Source organism: Lepidochelys kempii, chromosome 6 (assembly GCF_965140265.1).
Source record: "Lepidochelys kempii isolate rLepKem1 chromosome 6, rLepKem1.hap2, whole genome shotgun sequence".
Lineage (NCBI taxonomy): Eukaryota > Metazoa > Chordata > Testudines > Cheloniidae > Lepidochelys > Lepidochelys kempii.
The window spans coordinates 110,024,318-110,049,524 of record NC_133261.1 but is presented as its reverse complement, the minus strand read 5'-3'; the positions used below and the strand labels follow the sequence as shown (position 1 = coordinate 110,049,524).

General features: G+C 41.3%; 1 protein-coding gene across 3 annotated transcripts in view; it reads right to left on the bottom strand.

Moving 5' to 3' along the window:
- Window positions 1–25,207, bottom strand: part of EVL (Enah/Vasp-like) — a 224,882-nt gene that overhangs the window by 177,004 nt on the left and 22,671 nt on the right. The window contains exon 1 of one of the 3 annotated variants that reach the window (XM_073349638.1): window positions 18,465–18,554. The exons of 1 other annotated variant lie outside the window; for it this stretch is intronic. In XM_073349638.1, the coding sequence (XP_073205739.1) occupies window positions 18,465–18,487 (23 nt within the window). In that variant the 5' untranslated portion in view covers window positions 18,488–18,554. Of the gene's footprint in view, window positions 1–18,464; window positions 18,555–25,207 lie in introns of those variants that run through there. One more of the 3 variants, XM_073349641.1, reaches the window with a different exon arrangement.

The window sequence follows — 25,207 nt, the reverse complement described above, 5'->3', positions numbered from 1 at the left end:
AAAAATCAGGGTTTTAATAAAGACACTGGATATATGGCTTATTACAACAATCTGTAACCCATGGCTAATCCCCCCTTTTTGCTCTATGACTGCAGGGGTGTTAATGGGCTACTTCACCTGGAATGGTCCCTTAGAATGTGTGTTAATTACCTTTGCTAAACAATCTGTTCCACTTTGTATTTAACTGTGGCACTCTGAGTACCTTTCCCAGACCTGAAGAAGAGCTCTGTGTAGCTTGAAAGCTTGTTTATTTTAGCAACCGAAGTTGGTCCAGTAAAAGATCTTACCTCATCTACACTCTCTAATATCCTGGGACTAACATGGCTACAATACCGCAAAGCACAAGGAGAGCAGAGATGCAGCTCCTGGGCAGAGACAGCCCTCAGTTTAACATAGGGTAGGTTGCTGTAAATATTACTTTAGAAATATTAATGCAGCACTTCCCATAGTGTGGGATGCACTACCATAGATAGTGGGTCACAAAGAATTAGTTTGGGATGGGGAGGGATATGGACTCAATTGTTCCCCAGAGCACTTGATAACTGCCTGAGTTTGCAGAGAACATGAAACAACTTGTGAACAGACCTATTATTTCCATGGATACTAACTCAGCTGCCAATGATATTTTAAATGTCAACATTGTTAATGATTTCACTGCTCACTGAAGCATATAAGAAAGAAGATCCATATGAGGAACACTCATTTGGGGGTAGGCCTTTAACACAAGGAGGGGTTGATCGGGGGCACAACTTGTTTCATTTTCCTGAAGGGGGGACTCAACTTTCAAAAAGTTTGGAAAACACAGCATGAGTGAACAGTCTGGTCCAAAAATGACGAGGCCTGAAATAACAAGAGAACCAGAACACTAAGAACTCTCTCCTCTACATGAACCAAGAAAGGAAAGGAAAAAAGAAAGTCTCTCTCCTATTTGTTCTGTGGCTTACTGTTGATGGAACTCATTGATGGAAAAATGTCTTGGGGAAACAAGGACACTTCCCTGTCATTCTCATTCATATAGAAGGATGGTTTCAAGAAATGGCAGACTACTATATGCACTGCAGGAATCACATTATAAACATACCTCAAGGAAAAAATTAAGGTAAGCTTACAACACCCCAGAGAACTGCTTCGGTGTCAGAGAAACACAGTAGAACTGTGCTTATGCTCAAATAAATTGGTTAGTCTCTAAGGTGCCACAAGTCCTCCTTTTCTTTTTACAGTAGAACTGTTAAGTGCTCATTCCAAGTGGGCAATGAATCAGCATGTTTGATGGGGTGCAGTAGCAGCTGTATAAAATACCTTTAAAATGTTGAAATCTTTTAACATTCTTTTGCTTCTACCCAGCTCACAAGTGAATTCGGTCTTGACTTACCATAAAGGCAACATAGTCAAGCAATAAACACACAAAGTTGTGATATCGCTCAAATCAGAAAGATTTGGCATTCACATGTTTAAAACTTAAAACTGAAGTTAGATATGAAGGATCTTTAAAATATAGAAGCTATAAGTTAGGGAGAGTATGAAAAGAAGAGGTCAGAAAACAAAAGTGATACTAGCAGAATTTTAAACTCTCTAGAACACATGCAAGCCTTAAAGAAAGAAGCATGGCACAGCCACCACCTGTTAATATTTGACCCAGAAAAAGACCCCATTCACCAGCGTTGCCTGTTAATCTTTGGTTACGGCTCAAGGACCAGAAGGTGCTGGTTTGGGTTCAAATTCCAGGCCAACCTTCTAACAAAGTCTGCCTGAGAGTTCACAAGCAGCCTCAACATCTGGGGTCAGAACAAGAGTCCCAGCTACAGGTCTCCTCATATCCCTTTCTTCGGGGCTTGACTTATTCCCCAAAATCAGAATAAACCAGCTCAGACTACTGGGTAATAACTATGAAAGGCTTTCCAGCAGGGAGTGGAAAGGGCATACCCTTTCCCTCTGGTAGCGTCCTTTGCTCCAGTTTCCCCCTTTCTTTAAATCAGTGGTTCTCAACCAGGAGTCCAGGACCCATTGCGGGGCCGCAAGCAGGTTTCAGGGGGTCTGCCAAGCACTGCTAGCATTAACTTGCTGGGGCCCAGGGCAGAAAGCTGAAGCCCACCCCGGGAAGTTTGGGGCTCCAAGCCCCATCACCTGGGGCTGAAGCCGAAGTCTGAGCAACTTAGATTCACAGGGCCCCCTGTGGCATGGGGCCTCGGGCACTTGCTACCCCCTAATGCTGGCCCTGTTTTTTATATGCAGAAAAACAATTGTTAAGGCACCGACAGGCGTGGAATTTTTATAGCATGTTGCGGGGGGCCTCAGAAAGAAAAAGGTTGAGAACCCCTGCTTTAAATAACATCATGCACCTCAGCCATGTGATAGGCAGGAACTCACCAAACCCTTACATGCTGGAGCACCTTTACATTTTGTCTGAGACATACAACTTAGGCCTTGTTTATACGGAGGAGTTGTCCCGATATAAGCCATTAGTCGTCAGCAACAAGTGGAGCTGCAATGGTGCAAACTCCTATTGTAGACAGGATAAACTGCTATAAGTTACGTTTTACACGAGTGCATTTTACAATAGGTTTCCCTGTTCACACGAGAGCTCTGGCTAGCTATTTTTTGGCTGAAATTGGAGCCAGTCGTCAGTGTAGACAATCTCTAGGGTTTCCTGCTTTCCTAGAAGGTTGGCCTGAAATTGTAACCCAAGCCAAGACATTCCAGTCCAGGTGTTAGAGAGGGAGTACAGTTTAGAGGTTGAAGAAGTAGGAGATATGATTTGTATTCCCAGCACTTCCATTAACTTGGCATCTTGGGCAAGTCATTTAACCTCATTTTTTCCACTAAATGTGAAATAGCGATAACAACAATCCCACAGGGGTGCTGTGAGTCTTAATTCATTAACGTCTTTAAAGTGCTCTGGGATTCTTGGTTGGGAGGAGCTAATGAAGTCCAAAGAACTATTAACTATGATGTATACAGAACTATTATTATCCATTGCGTTTACAGGAACAGCCCTTCTGGTCATTTTTCTTTCATGCAGACTGGAATAAATAGCAATATGCTACTACTCTGGATAACTCATACTTAACAATATTCCTATCCATATTTCTTCAGGGTTTCAAGTGTTGTTTTCAGATGCTTTGCAAACTGACCAGGATCCCATCTTTACAGTTGCTTGCATAAAGCATGCATGAATGCAAGGCACTTTCATTTATTTCTTACTGTCTGCTGAAAAGTGATGAGATATTTAGTGTTTAAAAAAAAAAAAAAAAGCATTCTGCCAGTAAGTACACCAGACAAATAGATTTGAATTTCAGCAACATAAGCAAATCTTCTGGCCTCTGCCAAGTCTAATGGACTAACACACAAATAATTCCGGTCTAGAAACCGCACTTGTCACTGTATACAGCAACTTGGACTGGAAGAACAAAACAAAATCAAACTGCCTTCATCTTACACCTTTTGAACCCCACCAACCTATAAACAAATGTGTCTTCTCTCTAAGATGATGGTCACATTGCAACATTCTGTATCCTGAGCTATGAGGGAAATGGTTTCACTTACAGCAGTAGATAGAAATGTAGATATAAATATATAGTCAGACAAGAATACAATGGGTATCACTCAGAGCTTGGCCTGTTGATGGTTTTTTCTTAATAAAAGCTGTCAGCAGCTAATACAAAGTACTGCCCTAAGTAGGACTTGGGTTGAGACAAACTGAAGGACACTTGATCTCTGAGTATCAGAGGGGTAGCAATGTTAGTCTGGATCTGTAAAAGTGGCAAATAGCTAACTGAGGCTGGGGAACATGATGGTAATCATGGAGATAACACTGTATTATTAGGCGTATGTATCCCTGTCAATGCAGGAATGTACTTCCTGGAAGCAATGCAATCCACGGTGCTAGGGCAGTGACTCTCAACCTTTCCAGACAACTGCACCCCTTTCATAGCATCATAGAATATCAGGGTTGGAAGGGACCTCAGGAGGTCATCTAGCCCAACCCCCTTCTCAAAGCAGGACCAATCCCCAATTAAATCATCCCAGCCAGGGCTTTGTCAAGCCTGACGTTAAAAACTTCTAAGGAAGGAGATTCTACCACCTCCCTCGGTAACGCATTCCAGTGTTTCACCACCCTCCTACTGAAAAAGTTTTTCCTAATATCCAACCTAAACCTCCCCCACTGCAACTTGAGACCATTTCTCCTTGTCCTGTCCTCTCCCACCACTGAGAATAGTCTAGAACCATCCTCTCTGGAACCACCTCTCAGGTAGTTGAAAGCAGCTATCAAATCCCCCCTCATTCTTCTCTTCTGCAGACTAAACAATCCCAGTTCCCTCAGCCTCTCCTCATAAGTCACGTGTTCCAGTCCTCTAATAATTTTTGTTGCCCTCTGCTGGATTCTCTCCAATTTATCCACATCCTTCTTGTAGTGTGGGGCCCAAAACTGGACACAGGACTCCAGATGAGGCCTCACCAATGTCGAATAGAGGGGGACGATCACGTCCCTCGATCTGCTGGCAATGCCCCTACTTATACATCCCAAAATGCCATTGGCCTTCTTGGCAACAAGGGCACACTGCTGACTCATATCCAGCTTCTCGTCCACTGTCACCCCTAGGTCCTTTTCCGCAGAATTGCTGCATAGCCATTCGGTCCCTAGTCTGTAGCGGTGCATTGGTTCTTCCATCCCAAGTGCAGGACCCTGTACTTATCCTTATTGAACCTCATCAGATTTCTTTTGGCCCAATCTTCTAATTTGTCTAGGTCCCTCTGTATCCTATCCCTGCCCTCCAGCGTATCTACCACTCCTCCTAGTTTAGTATCATCCACAAATTTGCTGAGAGTGCAATCCACACCATCCTCCAGATCATTTATGAAGATATTGAACAAAACCAGCCCCAGGACCAACCCCTGGGGCACTCCACTTGACACCGGCTGCCAACTAGACATGGAGCCACTGATCACTACCCGTTGAGCCCGACAATCTAGCTAACTTTCTACCCACCTTATAGTGCATTCATCCAGCCCATACTTCTTTAACTTGCTGACAAGAATACTGTGGGAGACCATGTCAAAAGCTTTGCTAAAGTCAAGAAACAATACATCCACTGCTTTCCCTTCATCCACAGAACCAGTAATCTCATCCTAGAAGGCGATTAGATTAGTCAGGCATGACCTTCCCTTGGTAAATCCATGCTGACTGTTTCTGATCACTTTCCTCCCGTGTAAGTGCTTCAGGATCGATTCCTTGAGGACCTGCTCCATGATTTTTCCGGGGACTGAGGTGAGGCTGACTGGCCTGTAGTTCCCAGGATCCTCCTCCTTCCCTTTCATGAGTCTGATTTGTCTTACGTACCCCAAGTTTCACCTCACTTAAAAACTACTTGCTTACAAAATCAGATATAAAAATCCTCAAGTGTCACAAGACACTATTATAGAAAAATGGCTTACTTTCTCCTTTTTACCATATAATTATAAAATAAATCAATTGGAATATAAATATTGTCCTTACATTTCAGTGTATAATATATAGAGCAGTATAAACAAGTCACTGTCTGCATATGAAATTTTAGTTTCTACTGACTTCACTAGTGCTTTTTATGTAGCCTGTTGTAAAACTAGGCAAATATCTAGATGAGTTGATGTACCCCCGGAAGACCTCTGCATATCCCCAGGGGTACACATATCCCTGGTTGAGAACCACCAGGCTAGGGTACTTGGGTAGACATTCTGGTCTCATTAAAGTCAATGGAAGTTTCGCCACTGACTTCAGAGGAGCCAGGATTTCACACCTCAGTTCTCTTCCTAGCACTGGCAGTAACTTAAGTCACGTTCTCTGTCTCCATTTCTCCATCTCTGAAATATGGATGATACCCCCTTTTTAAACTGCTTTGAGGGCTATGAATGAAAAGCTCTAAGTAAATGCTATTACTGTGTACTATTTTCTCTGTCAGTGCACTGAAAGAAAACTGGGCCTCATACTGCAAGGTACTGAGCATCTCCCATGAGGCGATGAGTTCTCTCAACTCCCATGGACTCTCACTCATTTCGCTCAGCCTTCAAGATGCTCAGCATCTCACACAGGCGCTCCACACTGATATAGGATTGGGCCGTGTATCCCATAGTCACTTAGAGAGAAGGAACAAAGTGTATTACTCTTGCAGAGCCTCTAGCATCTGGTATTGCAGCTTCAGAGGATGCAGTGCGTTCTCTCAGCCCGAGGGTAAAAGTGCAGCTGTTGCTATAAAGAAAGGGGGATGGGGATGGGAATTATCAGGGGGGCAAATGGAATCGTAGTAAAGAGTGAGTGAAATCTTAAGGTAAATGAAATATGCTGAGTCATTGCCACAGAGAGCTTACTTGGCCACACACAGCTATGCAAGCAGAGCGGAGGCTACCTGCTATAATAAAAAATATTCCACTGAAAGCTACAAAGGCTGGTTTTGATTAGCCAGTCCAACTCCATACATAGCGTGACATGTAGATTCTACTCTGCTCCCCAGCTGCCAGGACCATTTCACAATTCTTTATCTTTATGGACACCCTCACACACCATGATAAAGACTTGTACTCCTCACTCAGACTTGCACATATTCTACTAATCCACATCCACTGCAATGCACTTTTGAGTAAGCAAGGACAACTGACCAACTGCTACCTCGCTTGAGTGCTTGTGTTTTGAAGCACAGAGGTCACTGTTAGTGTGTGGTCGCTCCAACAGTATATCTGGTAATGTCTGCAAATAAACTTGGCATCCAAAACAAATACTCAGTCTCCTGCCCCAAGTGTCACTCTTATATTTACCCCACTGTCAAGGGAAACGTGTCTCTCAAGTCCGTAGACTAAACACAGTCTGACTAGAACTTTGGAATGTGACCATACCTAAAACAGATGTTGTGTTAACCAAGGTTTCTCTGGTCTAGAATAAATGATAATGATTCTGGGCCAGAACTTCTGCCCACGTAATGGTGGTATCTCCAACAAAGTCAGTGGACCTGTGCCTATTCCCAGCAGCGAAGGCTCTGGCCTCCCATCTTTACTGCTGCCTTTCTGAGTTTGCTCTAACACAGATGTAGGACCTGAAGAGACAAACAGCACCTCTTCCTACAGATATTTTCCAAATCTAGCCACATCTAATCTTTGTTTTATTGACTGGTTTGCGGTCTAGTAATGGTTTCACCAAGCAGTCTTAGTAGAGTTTCTAACTTTTTTTTTACTTTAATGCTTCTGTAGTTGAGCTCAGCATGCAGCTGAAGAAATCGCTGGTTAATCTGCTGGATACAGAGAGCTTTGGAGTACAGCTTTCCTGCTCATCATCATCATCAAGCTAGCAAGAATGCCTAGCTGCAGTATGCATGTGACCTTCTGTATTGTAGCACAGCAATAGACAGATTTTGCCTCTTTGTCAGCTTTTCTTAACAGCTTTTTCCACCAGGTTGAGCAGGCTTGGGACTTGAGCATGCTTACCTGAAATCCCCATGCCCGTTTATGCTGTAGGGATCTTCTTCCCTCAAAAGGACATGACATCTCTCCTCCCTTGCGTTGTTGTAGTACACAGGTATTGATTGGATTCTGATTTCATAAATTGTTTTCTTTCATGTGCAATTCCATGGTCGTTTCCAGACAATCACAGATCTTAAATCCTCAGAGGTGCTGGGCACCCACAACACTCACTAGGCCTCATTTTGCAATACTCCTTCCCTCTACTGGATGCAGGATAGGAGCAGGAAAAGCTGACTTGAAGTCACCTTTTGCAACTCCCCAATTTTTGCCCATTACAATTTAGAGCAGCCTCATGGATGCTCTAACCTGGGTTGGCTTCCAGTGGCCCTCTATGAGCAGTTCTGCCAACAGAGATTAGCTAACACTCCCTTCCATGTCCCTCCTCCTCTGACATACCCCCTATGCTGGGGATAGGGAAATGGGGCTGGTATAGGGCCATTATCCTGGTTCTATGCTGGCTGGAGAGAATCCCCGTGTTAGGTTATTCTGCAGATGGCTGCTGTCAACATCCTCTTTATGCCACTGGAGCAGCATAAGGGGCCACATCGTAAAGGCCAATTGCAACCACTGACTTCAGTGTGTGCTTAGTCTCACTCTGAATCAGGCCCCAAGTTTGAGTTCTTTCCCCTTAAGTACAGCAGGATCTAGAATATATACTGGGCCAGACTGTCAGTTGTTGTAAAACATCATAGCACCACTGAAGGACTGAAACGATGGAGCTATATCAATTTACACCAGCCAAAAATCTGGCCCACAGTATTATTCGTTGGTGGAATTCCTGCTCCCCCTCATCTTCTCCCCACCCGCATCTCCACCCACATGCAGTCTCTCCGTATGCATGCTGCACTCTCCTAGCTCGCTGCACCACCTTTTCCCCTATTTTTTTCATTTGAGTTTTTCTTTTGCTCCTTTTTACACTACCCCTCATAAGCAGATCATTCAACAAATGTGTAAATTCGGATTATGAGCTCCTGGTGTCTGAGTGTATTTGGAGTTGGGTGCAATGGGTCAGATCCTTAGCTGATAAAAATTAGAATAAAGTGACTTCAGTGGAGCTACTCTGATTTACAACAGCCAAGAATCTGGTTCAGTGAATTTATTACCCAGTGCTAGTGGCAGCAATATATATGAGACGTAAGAAAAATCTTTGATGTTTCATCTTTATGTTTTGACACATCTTTTTCCAGTCTGAGAATAGGTTTTTTTCTCCCTCTGGCATTGACTATATATTATACACTGTCCTTCTTGCAGAGTGCCCCTTGCAATCAGACTGCCCCCCATCCATATGGGGATGCGGCCAATGGCGCTATACTGCATTTTTACATGTCATAATGTTTCAGTACTCATTTGGCTTGGAGGGTTTGTTTCCCTTGCTCTAGTGTATGATTAAGGTTGGGATGTATGCTTTGTTTTCAAAGCACATATATTGATTATGCAATAACTTGGCATAACTGGGACATGCATTTATCTATTCCCAAGAAGTGCTGTAACTGTTGTTTACACTCAAGTTTAGGCATAGATGCTATTGCCTAAAGCTTTTCATGGTGACAAGGTCACACGACAGAGTACATTTCATTCACCTGAAGCTAATTTTTCTAGGGTTAAACTGGACCTTTTTGACATTAGCCCTGCCTTGTTTTCTTATCAGAAAATGCTTTTGTCCACCATTTGCTACAACCACCATGTTATCACTGAAGACAAGAAATATCAACAAACATATCTTTAAACTAAAAAAACTGAACAAAGCCCTAACCCCCAAACATATTGCTCACCTTGTGTGAAAAATCATCTGCAGGAAACTGTAAGGTCTGCATGCCAAGTTAAGTGTGCACTTATGAGAGAACACTTTATCTAATCTTATTTACTTGTAAATAACCTGTCACCTGACAGATTCTACACCAGATTCTACTATTTTAGGGGCTTTCTACATTTTTTTCTGTTTTCTGCAAAGATTTTATCTAACCTTGTCCTTTTAGATAGACATATATGTTTAGAGCCCGCTTAAAAAAAAAAGTTCAGCACCCACAATTGAGCCACATTTTCAAAAGAACTCAACTATTCAACTCCAAATCAGTCACCTAAATATGATAACTAGTTTTCTAGAATGCTCAGCATCCAGAGAACAATGACAGTACCTGGGTGCAAGGCACTTTTGAAAATCTGGCCACACCCACTGAGGCGCCTAAACTGAAGTGTTAGGTGGACTTCTGGTCCTTAGATTTTCCCCCCTCATGCTGAAGGGAAAAACAAAAAACAACCCTCTTACTTGAATCCCGGATAACATGGTAACGAAGGCCAACTAGGAACCTGGACAGAAAGATGGATACTCTTGAACCTGAACACTGTGTTAATTGATACTCTGCTGTCCTGCTAAACCCACCCTTGTAAAAACAGTCTCCAGCCAAACAGCAGCAAGGGAGCAATTGCTAAAGCTGGTCAGAACATTTCTGCCTAAATTAAAATTAGTGGAAACATGCTGTTTTTTCAAAGCGGACAGGCTTCATGGAGATGGATCAGTTTCAACTAAGAGAGCAGGACTTTCTCACAGCCTAGCACCTGCTGGATAGCGTATGGGACATGGGAGACCCTGGTTCAAACCCTTGCTCCATCTGATTCAGAGTGATCTGGGATGAAAAACTCTGCTTGGAATCAGGCAAAGCAAGGATTTGAACTTTGGTCTCTCACAGGCCAGTGTCCTACCCACCAAGCTACACCCCTACCTCCCCAAGTCAAAAAGCTCAGGTTTGGATCTGAAAATGGACATACAATCCCATTTTTGTGAAAACATTCAAGAGGATTCATTTTTGTTCCAATGCAGAATTAACAAAATCTTGAAAGGTGCCACAAAAGAGAATCATCATCCTCTGGTCAGCTCTAGTGATCGCCCTCATTGGGCTGCCATCTTCCTGGCATCCTGGGTACCCCCTTCAAACACTAACACTACTCAGCACGGCAGTCTGAGAATCACACTCAATTAGAGTCAAGGCACTTTGGAAAGGTTATTCTTCATGTTCCTTCCTCCTCTTCTCCCAAAGAGGAGAACTTTGCTTCCTTTTTCTTCTGCAGAGCAAGACTTTGCTCTCATTGTTGCCGAGACTGGAAGGAAATGTGGGTATTTTTACAGCCCTTTCATCCTGGGAATTCTTCTTCTTTTCTGCCCAGCCTTACCGCCTCTCCAGAGAGTGCGGTGAAGATGGCCAATGTGTCTGTGTTTTAAACGGTTGTACATATCACCTGGTGTGGGTGCTATTTATACCTGGATATTTATCTGATAACTTTGCAATATCCAGTGGGTCAAATTTTGCTCTTGTACAAGTGCTACACCCATTGACTGAAGAGGAGAGCCAAATTCAGCCCTGCCACTAGCAGACAACTCCCCTTGACTTCAGTAGGAGACATGCCCTGTTACACGAGAGTGCAGTTTGGTCCAGAGTTTAGATCTAAGCTTGAACTCTCCAAGCCTGATGTGGCTGAAATCCTTCAGCTGCTGCTTCGCTGTGCAGATCTTCACCAGTCTGTAGCTGTATGTGTCATTTTAAAGAGACAGTAACCCCATAATCATGGACTTTGGTAAGTAAGTCTTCTCAGTGGCCATCACAATGTGTTAAAATCAGGAAGGTCACAGGTTTTTGTTTTTACTGATTTTCCAGTGCTCCTGCCAGCCTCTCACCTCATTCATGAAATTTAGTATTTTAATCAAATAACAATCCACTTACTCTGCAAAAAGAAAAGGAGTACTTGTGGCACCTTAGAGACTAACCAATTTATTAGAGCATAAGCTTTTGTGAGCTACAGCATAAATTGGTTAGTCTCTAAGGTGCCACAAGTACTCCTTTTCTTTTTGCGAATACAGACTAACACAGCTGTTACTCTGAAACCTGTCTATATACACAGAGAATATGAAACAATACATACTAACACGGCTGTTACTCTGTTACTCTGCAAAGTACCTCATTTCTGTGTCTCTCAAAGCTCTTTACAAACGTTAATGAAGCATCTCAATAACCCTATAAAACAGATATCATTATTAGACCCTTCTGATAGCTGGGAGAACTGAGGCATGAGAGGTCAAGGTCACACAGGAAGTGAGTGGTAGCTTTGGGAATAGAACCCAAGAGCCCTGACTCCCAGTCCCATCTGCTACAATAACTAGACCACACTGCCTCCCTGCGCTGGGATTTGTTAGAGCACACAGTTTAGTAACACCTCATGTTTAAATGAGAGGGATGAGGGGCAGGTGATCTGGATTCGAATTTGGGTTCTGCCACAGGCTTGTGTGTGTGAGACTTAGGTTAAGTCCCCCCCCTGAACCTCTGTGTTCCCACAAAGATAACACCAGTCTCAGAGGCGTATTGTGAGGCTTAATTCATTAATGTTTGTAAAGCATGCTGAGGCTTCATATGGAAGGTGCTATCGCAATACACAGAATATTATTATTATTGTTATTCCTTTTTGTCCATAATTACCATGTTTTTCTCCCCTCTCCTAGTCCATTAATGCAGTGCTCATGGGGCATGGTTTTTCCAGCTGGGAATACGTCTTTCAAATTCAGTCTCTCATGGTGCCAAATTGTGAGGTCCTTATTCAGTTTTTGTTCAGGCAAATGCAAACACAATCACTCTTCTTATGAGAAGGGAGGAAAGCATGGATCTCCCAAGCTCTGGCTTTGGATTGGGCTCCATACTCCTACTCCCACTGAAGTCAAGATGAGTCTAACATTGACTTTGAGAACAAGATGAGGAATATGGAATCCAATCCAACACACTGAAGTCAACAGAAAGATTCTCAGATCAGGCTATTAGGCAGAAAGTTGTAGTGAAGCTACAAAGTACAATATATATGTTTTATAGGTGTTGAAAACAGCAGATCTTACAGCAGGTGTACTTGGTCACACTGTACTGGAACAGGTGAGAGTGGGTAACTGGCCTCCCTTGAAGATGAATGGCTGGAGTTGGGGCTAGAGGGAGAGAAACTGACTACCTCTTGAAGAGAACACTATGCTAGTGGAAACCAGCACTCCATCCAAATGAAGATACCACCCTAAGTGAGAAGCAATGGGTAGTGGTTGTGTGTAGGGAAGTATCTTAATCACACTTTTTCAAACCTTTATTGAATTTTGATGCAAGGATGTGCAAAGGCAGATCAGGCTAAGGCTGGCTCATCCTTCCCCACTGGACACAGATTTTTTTATTTTTTAATAAAAGCATCACTGCATTGTGTAGATTAAGTAGCTTCATTCCTTTCAAGTAAGATATTAGGATTCAGGGTCTTGTTTTTATTTAAAAGCCAGGCATACATTTCCATACATCTCTGATAATACATATTAGTCTTGCAAGACTCAAGCCTGGATCTTGCCTGCACACAGAGTGTCAAATTTTGTTCATAGCAATTACAATAGGGATACTAGATAAATATTTTCCAAGGACCAGGTGGAGACCATAAGGACATAAAATTCAGGATCACTATAGCTGGAAGACTAGTAGAACCTATAGCAATCCTCCTGCCCACTGAAATCTCTATCTATTACAGTTATTAATATTATAGAAGCTCTCAGATGTCCCCATCAGGATTGGGGCCCCCTTGCATAAACACAGTATACATGGACATATTTACTAATATTTCAGTCTCTAGGATAAGGTTACGTGCATCCCATTCACAGGAATTTTTTTTACTCCCAAGTAAAAACATCCCTACCCAGCATACTCCCTCGGACCTTTATCACTGGGATAAAGTTTAAGAGAATCATTACAACGTAGCAGGAACATTTTATTTCCATGAATATCTTAATCTCCAGCAAGTGTATTCAGAGTCATGTGTGCTCCAGGGATGTTCTCTCTTAGAAAAAACACAACTCCTTTTCGTCAAACATCTAATTTCTAAATCAATGAAACATGGGGCCAACTGTGGTATCAGTTCTTGAGAAAATATAATGTATGTAGCTGAAAACTTTCATTGGTACAATAATCAGCTGTTTGAGGAAGGGAATTTAACATTCCCATGAGGAATTAACATTCTCTCAGCAGTTATAGGTTGGTAGCGTGCCTGAATAACTTTACTGGCTGTCCAAAAGAAGGGTTTTTCATATTTTTAAATGTGATTTCAACATTCACATAATTAAATACAAAACACTGAACGGCCACATTTTGTGGGCCTTATTCAAGAAAAATTCATATAAATCTTTAGTGCATGTGGCACATAAATATCTTGCAACACCAGCTACAGCAGTGCCATGTGAATGCCTGTTCTAACTTTCAGGTGACACTGTAATTAAGAAGTGGGCAGCATTATCTCCCATAAATGTAAAGAAACTTGTTTCGCTTAGCGATTTGCTTCTGGAAAGCCCACAGAATTTGGCCTTAAATTAGTCATAACATTAAAATTGAGATTTTAATCTCACAAGATGCAAGAGTGTCAGTGGAATGGTTCTCACAGCAACCATAAGTTGGCCTGTTTGTGCCCATGAACCATTTTCTCTTACTGCCTCAGGAGATGCATAATGCGGCAGAGTTATATTTGCTATGGGAATTATAACTGGATTTTCTGACTCTGGTGTGCAATTAAAATCTTCAACCTGGACATTACTTTTATGCCAGTTTTTTTTATTTTAAATTTCCCTATTTGTAAAGAAGGAATAAAAAGAAGGGCACTGGTTGGTCTGTTGGAAGGTTTAAGCCACTAAAGACTCTGAACGAAAGCACCATCTCAACTATAACTGGATTTAGTCCACTGACATTGAAATGTCAGTTTTAAACTCCTGCTTGCAAAAATTCTTAATTGCTATTGGTTAAATATCTCACAAATGTTTTGTTCATGATGCTGCAACTGCAGTAAATTCAGTGCTGCAGGTTACATCAGTTTTTTGAGACACTGTCTGCCAAATGCTGCTCAAAAATAGCATCTGAATCTGCAAAACCCTTGACACCCTGTTTTAAACATTCTCCCCTGCCTCTTCTGCTTTAACACCATTTAACCTAAGCAGCTTTATTTCCTTAACTCCCTAAACTTCCTTCTCTTCTTGTCAGAAAAGAATAACTACCCCACTTTGTAAATTTTTTTCACTAGTCACTTCATCTTACCTGTGAAGTCACAATCCCTTGGATTCAGAACAATAAGTAGCTTTGGCTTTCCCTAACAATTATAATACCAGTGCCACTCACAAAAACTACATTCTTGCAAAGGCTGAAAATGTTCCTTGAACTTCTCCTTTCCTCTCCCTTGATAATTAATATTGTCATTTTCTCTAGCAAGAAAAAGGATCTAACTTTTCAAAAGTAACTACAGGATTTTAGTACTCCTAAATTTGGGGCATTTAAGACACCTTAAAAGGGGGCCTCATTTTCAAAAGATGATTGTTCAGTATTTCTGAAAATTAGGCCCCTGTAAGATGCCCCACCCAAAAATTGATGCATCCACAGAAACTAGTCATTTTTGGAAAGTTAGGCCCTCATCCACCTAGAGCACTTGGCTTTATCTGGTCTGGAGATCTTTCTGCTATTCCTTTCTGAAGATGTATCTATCTGCCTCCACTTCAAATTTCAATATCATTTCCATTTTCATAGAGTAGGATGGAAGACAAACAACTTTCTTTTATTTATTCTTTATTAAACTTATCCCACTGGAGCTCCCAACCAGAGTTGCCTGAAATGCTGGTAATAGGATGGGAAAAACTGCAGCCAACAAGTAAATCTAGGATTATTTACCACTGGAATTTGCTTTAGTCAGACAGTACTCAGAATGATTAATTTTTTTCTATTTTGAGGTATTTATATTTTTTATTTGGCAGTGGTTAAAGCAGAAGGCAAGGAATCAGGACTCCTGGGTTCTATTCCAACTGTGCAACAAAACTCATGGGTGTAGCCTTCTGCAAGTCACTTAATCACTCTGTGCCTCAGTTTACCCATCTATAGAAGTGGCATCATAATATATTCTTCAGAGAGTTATTATAAGGCTTTATTAATGTTCCTGAGCACTTTGAGATCCTCAGATGAGAGGTGCTATATGCACACAAAATATAAATAGTCTATTTCTGTTTTGAAATGCATTATGTCAATTTTTGAAAAACAACTATACTTGCCGTATTCACAAACGGTTGACTTTGAAGAGAATAAAATTTCCCTTTTTTGTATTGTTACTAGTTTTACTCAGTGCATAGGGGACTAGAAAGTTCCCAGATGTGATGGTGAAGGTGCATTAGAAACAGACAGACACTAGTTCATTGGGGAGTATGCCAAGTAATACCCCAGCCTAATATACCTAAGGCAACAAGAGGAAAATCTACACTCGGTTTAACAAAGCTTTCTGTTGCTACAAAGACTGATCTAGATTGGACATAACAAAAGTACAGTACATTCTTGGCCAAAAGCACAGCAATCTTCTCTTAACGTTATCCACAACAACCTATCACAGTGAGGTGGGGAGATCAGTGAGAGGTTGAGAAAATCCAGCTTGTGAGAAAATTTACTTCATTTTACGTATAAAAAAAATGCATGTTAGGCTACTGAGTCTATGCAGACTATAAAAGTAATTAGTAAAGACAAGGGACCAGATCCTCAGCTGATGTCAGGAGGTAAAGGTCCAATGACTTCACAAACTGAGGTCCTGGCTGTGTAAGTTTCTGTAAGCCTCAGTTAAAAAGAAATAAAAGTTTGCTTAGGGGGTAATGCCCTGTCCCAATGTCAGGAAAAAAACTGCCCTTGGCTAGAACATGGAATTATGAAATTCCCAATGGACTTTAGCTCCTTTGTTTCCTCTGAGGTTCAACTCTTGACTCATCCACCCACTCATCCGCATTGGTTATATATTTACCGAGTGCCTTTCATCCCAAAGTGCTTCACAAATAAGTGTTTTATAAACAGCACACCAGGGTTGCTTTCTTCATCCAGTCCAGAAGTAAGATGCTTCTGCAGAGAAGTCCAGCAGCTGTTTAAGAGTACCCAGCACTACGCAACCATTCGCCAGGAAGTGAAGATCATTATAGCAAACTGAAACTCCAGGGGGAAACTTGGGTAGACAGAACGCCATCACTCTACAGTATCTGGAATTTGTCCAAGACACCATGGCTGTGCACCTCTTTCTCAGAGATTTTTTTGGGTTCCTTAGGGCCAATATCTAGTCAGAAAGTAGGTGTAAACTTGCACGTGCATAAATGAAAACCTATTTTGCATGTGCTCAATTGTATATGCATGCACAAATGGAAGCTTTGCTCGCACTTGGCTAGACAGATACCTATCTGTAGACAAATCCGAGATTTAAACTGGATGTATGTTTTTGTACGTGAGCACATGCAAGAGAGCACCTACTTTGTTAACAGAAGTCAGGCCCTGAGTAAGCACAAGTGGCCATGACTTCAGTTCTATATTTTATCCAAAAAGATGGCACCTCCCACAGCATAGTGCCTTTAACACCATGTTGAGTCTTTAATTCAGGGAACAGCACCACCTACTGAATCATCAACTCCATATCTTATAGGCATAGGTGCTCCATCTAAATACTGAACTAGGCCAATCCTGTACTAATAATATGTTTTAAACACTTGGGTGCAATATAAAGAACTACTAAATCAAATAATGACATAGTAGACTGTGTGCCTGTTTGCAATTTAACTTACTGCCAACAATTGGCTAAATCAAGATTTGTGAGCATCTCTTGACAATCCTATGACAACTGCAGTTACACAGCATCACAAAGTGTTCCAGTAAAATCTCTTCACTGAGGCAGTATCCTACAGCATTTCATAAGCAGTAGAAGTTCTAGTCCCTGTTAGCCTGTATTTCTTCATCATTTATGGCTAGATTCTAGACATATGGTGTTTTTTTAATTATTATTTTTTCCAGTTGCTCATTTCTACTACTTGTCAGCATCAAGATGTGTACTCACACACACGTACGTCATCTGGCAAAGCACAGATTAACAAAATGGAATCAATACTTTGTCTGACGTTAAAAAAGTTTCATAGAAAAAAATAATCAGGTACTGAATGTGTATTGTGAATGCAAAGCCAATCTCCTTCATGTTCAGTTACATACTTAAACCATCTTTTTCTACATCTAAATAAATCAAAGGGATTTTTTTCATTATATTATAGCAATGGCATATAGAACAGAAAATATACCAAGAGATTACCCTGATGTCACCATTTTTATCTGGCCAATATTATAGTGTGACCTACAAGAAACAGTGAATAAACCTAAAACAAAGTGAAAGACCCACTGAAGATCAGAAATTTTCATAGAGTACAGTTTCATTGCAGGTGAAAACATCAATCGTGTTAGAAGGTCTATTCATTTTGTTTCAGCTATCTTAAAAAACCTGTTATGGTTTAAATAGACCTTGAAGCTGCATAGGGAGAGAGTTATATTGGGGGGGGACCCAGTATTGAGCAGCACTAATATTAAATATAAATATGCTAATTTTGTACTTTAACAAGCACAACTGTTCAAATGTTTGCAAACAAAAACCCAATCCAACCCCAATCTAACCATATGAATCACATTTAGAAATATCATATGAAATTCTACAGCTACAGGATTATGAAAAACAGGCATGTAGACTGTGCTGCAGCACAAAAATCTAATCCTAGCTATGATCTAAGCATCAATATTTTTCCCTTAATTATCATAATCTGTATTCTTTAGAGAAGAAGCATCTGTCAGGTCTCAGGAACCAAAAATAGCAAAGATCCTTTTCAGCAGAACACTTTCTGTTTTATAACTCTATACTGTACTTGCACACATTTTATAGTCATGTAGCCAGAAGCTGCAAGATATAATCAATTATCCAGTTTTACTCTCCGTCATGCAGTTAGCTATCATTTACCTGCAGCTCATTCTTCTACACACAGGGTACACAGGGTAGAGATTTTAAAATGCAAGAAAGATTTACATTTTGGAGAACTAACTATGGAGCCGTCTGACATTACACAGCAAAAACCTTGTGAGAACAAAAACCAAGCACACTGATGTATAAAATAGAGAGCCTACCTGAATTCTTCAAATGCATACATGGCCTAGTAACTAGACAAATTCTCTGAAATTTAAAATAATCTTCTTAACATGCAGGAGAACCATTTAGTTTGTCAAACTGCAGCAAAATGCATAATTAAGAAGCAGTATATTTGAAATATTCTGAAGAGAAAGGGTATGCAGATACTGGCCTGCAGCCTACAGCTCAGCCAGCTGCTGACAAGCAGCAGCTAACAGGGAAAGGCATAGAGTACCATGTGATCATTCCAGCAAGTCTGATTAATGCAGTATACTCCAAGAATAAAAGGCAGGTATCTTTATTATTCAAGCCAAATAAGTCAAATACTTTACATGACAAACTCAATGGTTAAATTATGGTTCATATTTTACATCAAAAATAAATTCAAATAGAGGAGAAGGAGGAAACAGACCAGAAATATGGTATTACTGTTACAAACTGATAGATTAATTAAGCCTATCTAAACAGACTCTCTAACCTTGCACTGATACTTTAATATCATGTAGTGTTTTTATTCACATGAACTGTCAATGTTGCAACAGATTACAACTACGATCCACCCCTTCCAGGGAAGCCAAAACACATTAAAGTAGTTTAGCGACAAGAAATCATCACCTACTGTAGACTAATCCTGACCAATTTAACTCCTTTTCTCCCCATTTCTTTGCTATCACTTTCAATCTGCCCCAATACATGTGGCTCTTAGGAATTCAGGGGGTTAATGCTAATAAATCACATCAGTGCAACTGAATGAAGAGGGATGAAAGCCAAATAGCCACATTTCCAAATAAAAAGAAAGAAAATAACAATGAGATAACTTAAGAATTTCACAAATTGTGGCATGTAACTGAAGATGCTTCAGCTGCCTAGCAACAGAGCAATGCAATCTCCGAAGCAACATGAAAAGTTCTATGGCAAAGGAGACAGGGGTTCAACCAAATGGGAAGCTTCTTTAAAATGGGAATAAAACGGGTTTCCTTGCATGCCTCGTGATTAAAATGTGGCTCAAATAGCACAAGGGTAGGAAGTTGCCAAAGCATAAGTGGTATATGACAAGAATCACAACACAACAGAAGATACCTCAAGCTCAGGTTACAAAGGCCAAAAGTTACATGTACTGTATGTAGATAAGGAAAAAAACATCAGGATGCTGGAGTAAGACAGACACCAGAGCAACATTCCTAGAATACTTCAAAAGGCAAAGCATATGTTCTTCCAAAACAATCTGGAGAGGCTTTAGAGACCTTGTGTTTTATAAACATGGCAGAAAAAAACGAGAGAGAGAGAAATCCATAGAAGTCTGTATTCCCTGAACATCAAGCCTCAATGGGCATTTTGGGTATGCAAGAAATGCAGGATCAGGCCCTAAAATAGCTATTTGTTTAGGTAAAGCATGCACCTTGTTCTCAAGGACGTTTCATTGAGGATTCCAACAATCCTAACTCTGAACCCGGGAAGCGTGCTTGAGAGCAAAGAGAAAGAAATGACACTGGAGACTTATAGAAAATCTGCATTAAATTCATTTGGGGCAAGAGCATTTTTTGCACATTGAAAGGACGCTGGATTTTGTTTGCATTGCCTCCTTTGTTTAAAAGGGAATAAGTTATTAAAATGGGAATAAATGTATATTGTAGTAACAGAAAAACATACCTGGCCAAATTTTGCCCTTGGTTACACCATCTGATGTCTGATGTAAATGAAGGGTGAATTTGGCCATCAAAGTATTTCTTATCCTCAAAAATAAACATTAAGATGGAGAGGTGAAATGAAAAGTAGGTGTTTCTGAGTATCCTACTTAGAAAAAAAGAAGAGCTCCACGTTATCAGAGGAAAGAGGAACAAAGACATCAGAAAACCACCTTGCTTCTTCATGGTAGGGTCCAGTGAAAGTATATGAGATTCCTAGACACTGAAGGTGAAATCCTGACCCCAGTGAAGTTAACGGAAGTTTTGCCACTGACTTCACTAAGACCAGGATTTCACCTTGAAAGTCAGGATTAAGACTAGAGATCCCACAGTGATGAGGGAAGAAAATGCGAAGCACTCTCTTCTACCCTCCGTTTGGCCCAACCCTGATCTGAAGACTGTGGCTAAGCTCCCACCGTGTTGGCCTCTGTGTGCAACACTGGGATTTCTAATGCCAGCTTTAAATTATTATATTAATAAAATACTGTTTAAAAACAAATCCATTCACCTTGCATTTGAATTCACTAAATCAGTGCCATGCTTTCTGATTGTTGCAACTCCTTAGGACCTAAAGAAACAGTCTACTGTTCAAGCCCTTACACCCTCATCAATGGCCACTCTGTGAAGGCTGGAGAAAGTCTCAAAAAAGGTAAACACGCTCCAGAAAGCTTTTACATTTAGTAAAGGTCAATTGCTGAAAGTTCTTATTGAGATAACGTTTAAAACTTAATTTTTATCCAGTGTTTTCTCAGTGGCTTGTAGTGTCACATACCGCTCAAGCGTGGTTCTCAGCCTACAAGGAAATTAATGGTGTAATTTCTTGACATTAAATTAATTAAGACTCCCACTAGATTGGACAATCTAGAGCATGATGTTGCAGTGTCCACATGAATGAAGATCAGCATAAGATTTCCTGACAGAACTTGTATGACTTAAGTGTCTAATGAAGACATAAGGGGGCAAAGAAATGCCAGAGCCTTATTGATCTACTGCCATCATGGTCATAGAGCATTTTAAACCTGAATGGAATAATCCCGCCGGAGACCTTCTAGTTAAATTGGAAGACCCTGCAAAATCATGTAGCACGTCATAAAGATGAAATAAAGAAGCAAGCACTGCAACTTCTCACATACTGAGTACAGGCATTTAACGCTGGCTTTAACGCGTCAAAAAGGAGACCATTAGAGTCCTGTACATCAGAATCAGCAAAAGACAAAGAATTGCTCAATGACAAGGTCATTCATTCTCTGCGTGGATACCCAGCTCAATCACTTGGGGAAAAAGACCCATGTTGCACCAAAAATTGCTATTATGTTATGGAACAGAAACATATAAACTAGAACATAAGTGTATGTCAGCAACTGGACAGTAAAGTAACGGAAAATCCAGCCTTTCGGTTTCCACCTTCCAATCTGACCCAGGTTAAAGCCGTGCTAGTTACTATAATTTATTACCATTTGACAGCAGTTCAGTGGCTTATATAAAATGAGTTGGTGGTTTCAGTCTAGTTCCTACTAGACAGGTGTCCATGTGACAAAAATGGTCATCCCTGTCAGAAATCTTAGCAGAGGAGAAAATGACTGAAGGGGCTTTGAAAATGACAATCCAGAACAGGGCTGAGGCATGTTGCCAGAGGCTGTGGGTGAACTTCTCCCCCAGTGCTTAAATGGGACTCAAGCTGTATGTAGGCCTTATGTTAACCCTCTACACCAGTGGTGGGCAATCTTTTTGGCCCAAGGGCCACATCGGGATTGCAAAACTATATGGGGGGCCGGGTAGGGAAGGCTGTGCCTCCTTAAACAGCCTGGCCCCCGCCCCCTGACTGCCCACCTCAGAACTCCCCACCCACCCAACCCCCCCTTCTCCCTGTCCCCTGACTGCTCCATCCGCATCCACACCCCCGCCCCCTAACAGGCCCCCCAGGACTCCCATGCCTATCCAGCCTCCCCAATTCCCATTTCCTGACTGCCCCCCCCAGAACCTCCGCCTCACCCAACCACTCCCTGCTCCCAGTCCCCTGACTGGGAGCCAGGACCCCCACTCCCTGCCCCCTTACCATGCCAGAGCCAGTCACGCCACCGTGCTGCCTGGCAGGAGCGGTGGGCCAGAGCACTAGCGGTGCAGCATGCTGAGGCTGCGGGTGAAGGGGGAACAGCGGGGGGAGGGGCCGGGGGCTAGCCTCCCCGGCCGGGAGCTCAGGAGCCCGGCAGTACAGTCCCGTGGGTTGGATGTAGCATGCGGGCCGTAGTTTGCCCACCTCTGCTCTACACAGAGTTCAGATTCATTTAGTGTAAGAGCATGCACTCTCTCTGCCTGTCCAGCACTCACTCTGTTGACTCAAGTTTCCAGTGATGCCTTATCCATCCAGATGCTCAATGGTACCATCTGATCACACAAGATTGAAACATTTGAATAAAGTGCTTGTTTACCTTGGCAAGGGGAAAGACGTTCACTATGTTTGCATTTGTCATTGGACTGTGTTATAATTTTGGTGATGTGGATTTGACCTCTTTGAAAAAGGACTCAATGGAATGATCCAGCATTAGTTTCAGTTGGAGAGGAGGCAAAAACAGAGGGGAAATGGAGAAGGAAAATAAAGACAAGGCAGCACATTGAGCAGTATGGATAAATTTGATCAGCCCTATCTTTTCTGCACAGTGGTAGGTATGGAGATCATAGACAGCAGCTAAGGATATTGCTTAAATATCTCCTTCAGTAGAGTTTTCTTTGAGTTCTATGGTCTTTGTTGGGTTTAGCAAAATAAGATTTGAAAGTGTCTAGTGGAGTGGGGGAGGGAAAGGTTCCCTTAGATTATTCTAGTATTGGGAGAATCCCTGAAACAATTCCAATAGCTCAAGAGACTTTAGTGAACAATGGCATTTACGGCATCTGTGGTAACAGTACTGATGCAACAGCATGGTACTATTATCACTGGCAATCATCAAACCTCCAGATACTGAAGTAGAAAAAAAAAATGAATCACATGTTCCATTTTCAGCTATAGTACTTATAACATGTTTTGTCATGAGACAGTGACATGGTGTGATGAGACAAGAAAACTATTCTTGTTCATTTCAATAACTCTCTTGACTGAGAAATTCCTCACTTCCTTCATTCTGTGGTCTTTATTTTGACCAGCATGGAGGTTATTCTGCCAAAAGAAGCTTGAATCTGTGTGTGGGGAGAAAAATACTCTGATGGCAAAAGGTTACAAACACACAGGACCCAATGCCATCACCTGCACAACCCTAGGACGGGTTGCATGAGTATGTCTGGCAACATATATCCTCCCCCCCCCCCAATACTGTTAATATCCAATGTAAATACAATTGGTTTGTGAAAAAGCTAGCGTAGCAGTAATGCATTAAAGAGCATGTTTCCCCTTCCTCCAGCTCGCCTGTCCCATACAGGCACTTCTGATGACGCTTTAAAAGTATGCCAGATCAGGGACATTTGCACAACAAAAACCTGCCCTCACCCCTCTCTGATTTTGTCTGAACATCAGCTGCTTCACTCCCTGCAATCCATCTAGTGCCTAGGGATGTCCTGAGATCAGTCCCAAACTTGTGCTCCTCTGCTGCCAGTCTTGCTGCTTAGACAGCACACCCATTTTCTTTAATAGATGCTCTGTACAGGATCCAAGGTGCTGATGAGCACATAGCAGCAACTCATCACAGCATTGAAACGGAAATGCTTCCAACACAACCATTTGCTTTGCTTTAATACTTCAAGGAGGGTGGGGAGACCAGGTAGAGTGGACACAATTCCTAATGTCTTTCTAACCACTGGGGTTAAGTGGTATCAGATTCTGCAATAACACAGAACTGATTCAATTCTAATTAATCAATCAATTAAAACAAAGTTGATTACAAAATTACATTCTTTATCATTTTCATTGGGGTTATGCTCAAAGAACCTAGTTGGGTTTTGGAGCCCCATTGTGTTGGGTGCTGTATAAATATATAGCAGACATGGTTCCTGCCCCAAAGAGCCGACAGTTTAAATAGACAAGACATGGCAAAACAGTAATAGAGAAAAAGCACTTGCTCTGAATGTCAAAAGTAATGAGAGGTTTCAGAGTAGCAGCCGTGTTAGTCTGTAGTCACAAAAAGAAAAGGAGTACTTGTGGCACCTTAGAGACTAACAAATTTATCTGAGCATAAGCTTTCGTGACCTACAGCTCACTTCATCAGAAACCAATGCATTCACATTATTGCCTAACCAAAAATTAACAAGATTCACTGTTTTCAGACACGTTGTTTGAAACACTACTATATATGATCAAAACCTTCAAAATATATGCCTGACCTGGATTTTTGCCGATGTACAGAAAATTATTTAATGTACTATAACATCCATACCAAGGAAAGGTACAGGACAGCATGAATTTGAAATCAAAGGCAGTCAAGGTATTATTTGTTCCTAGATAAAAAATGGTAAACCACAACTTTTTTAATACAACAAAGTTTAATTTGACTCATACAGCATAAAAATTGCCCTAGCAATTAAGAATTATACCACATCAATATTCACAAGAAAACACCCATAACATCTTATAGTAGTTACACCTCTTCTGATTAGTATCCTAATAACCTATTTGAAAATTGAACAGCAGACAGGGAAGGCACTACATGAGTAAATAAAATGAACTACAGACGTCAATTTTCCATGGAAATGTCCCTCAAACTGGCCATAATTAGATAAGCCAGCTTTTTTGGGCAGGAGGGTATGTTGGTATTACAATATAATCACTACCAAATGAATATTCAGCAAAAATTAAAATAATATATGAATAGATACCTCCAGTAGCCATGCAATTTCAGTGGACCTTTTGGCTTTCATATGTTGAAAACGTGCCCTGTAAAGGTGGATAAATATCATATATATATTTGAATGCTGTTATATGAATACAAAGAAGAATATTCACAAGCCACCAAAAATACTCTGGATATCTGCAGTAGTTTTCAAGTAACCAAATGGCCCAGAGGATCTTCTACAGCATTTAATTACATGGTGGAGTGTTTGCAGTCAAAAGTTGCAGCCAACATGAACTAAGC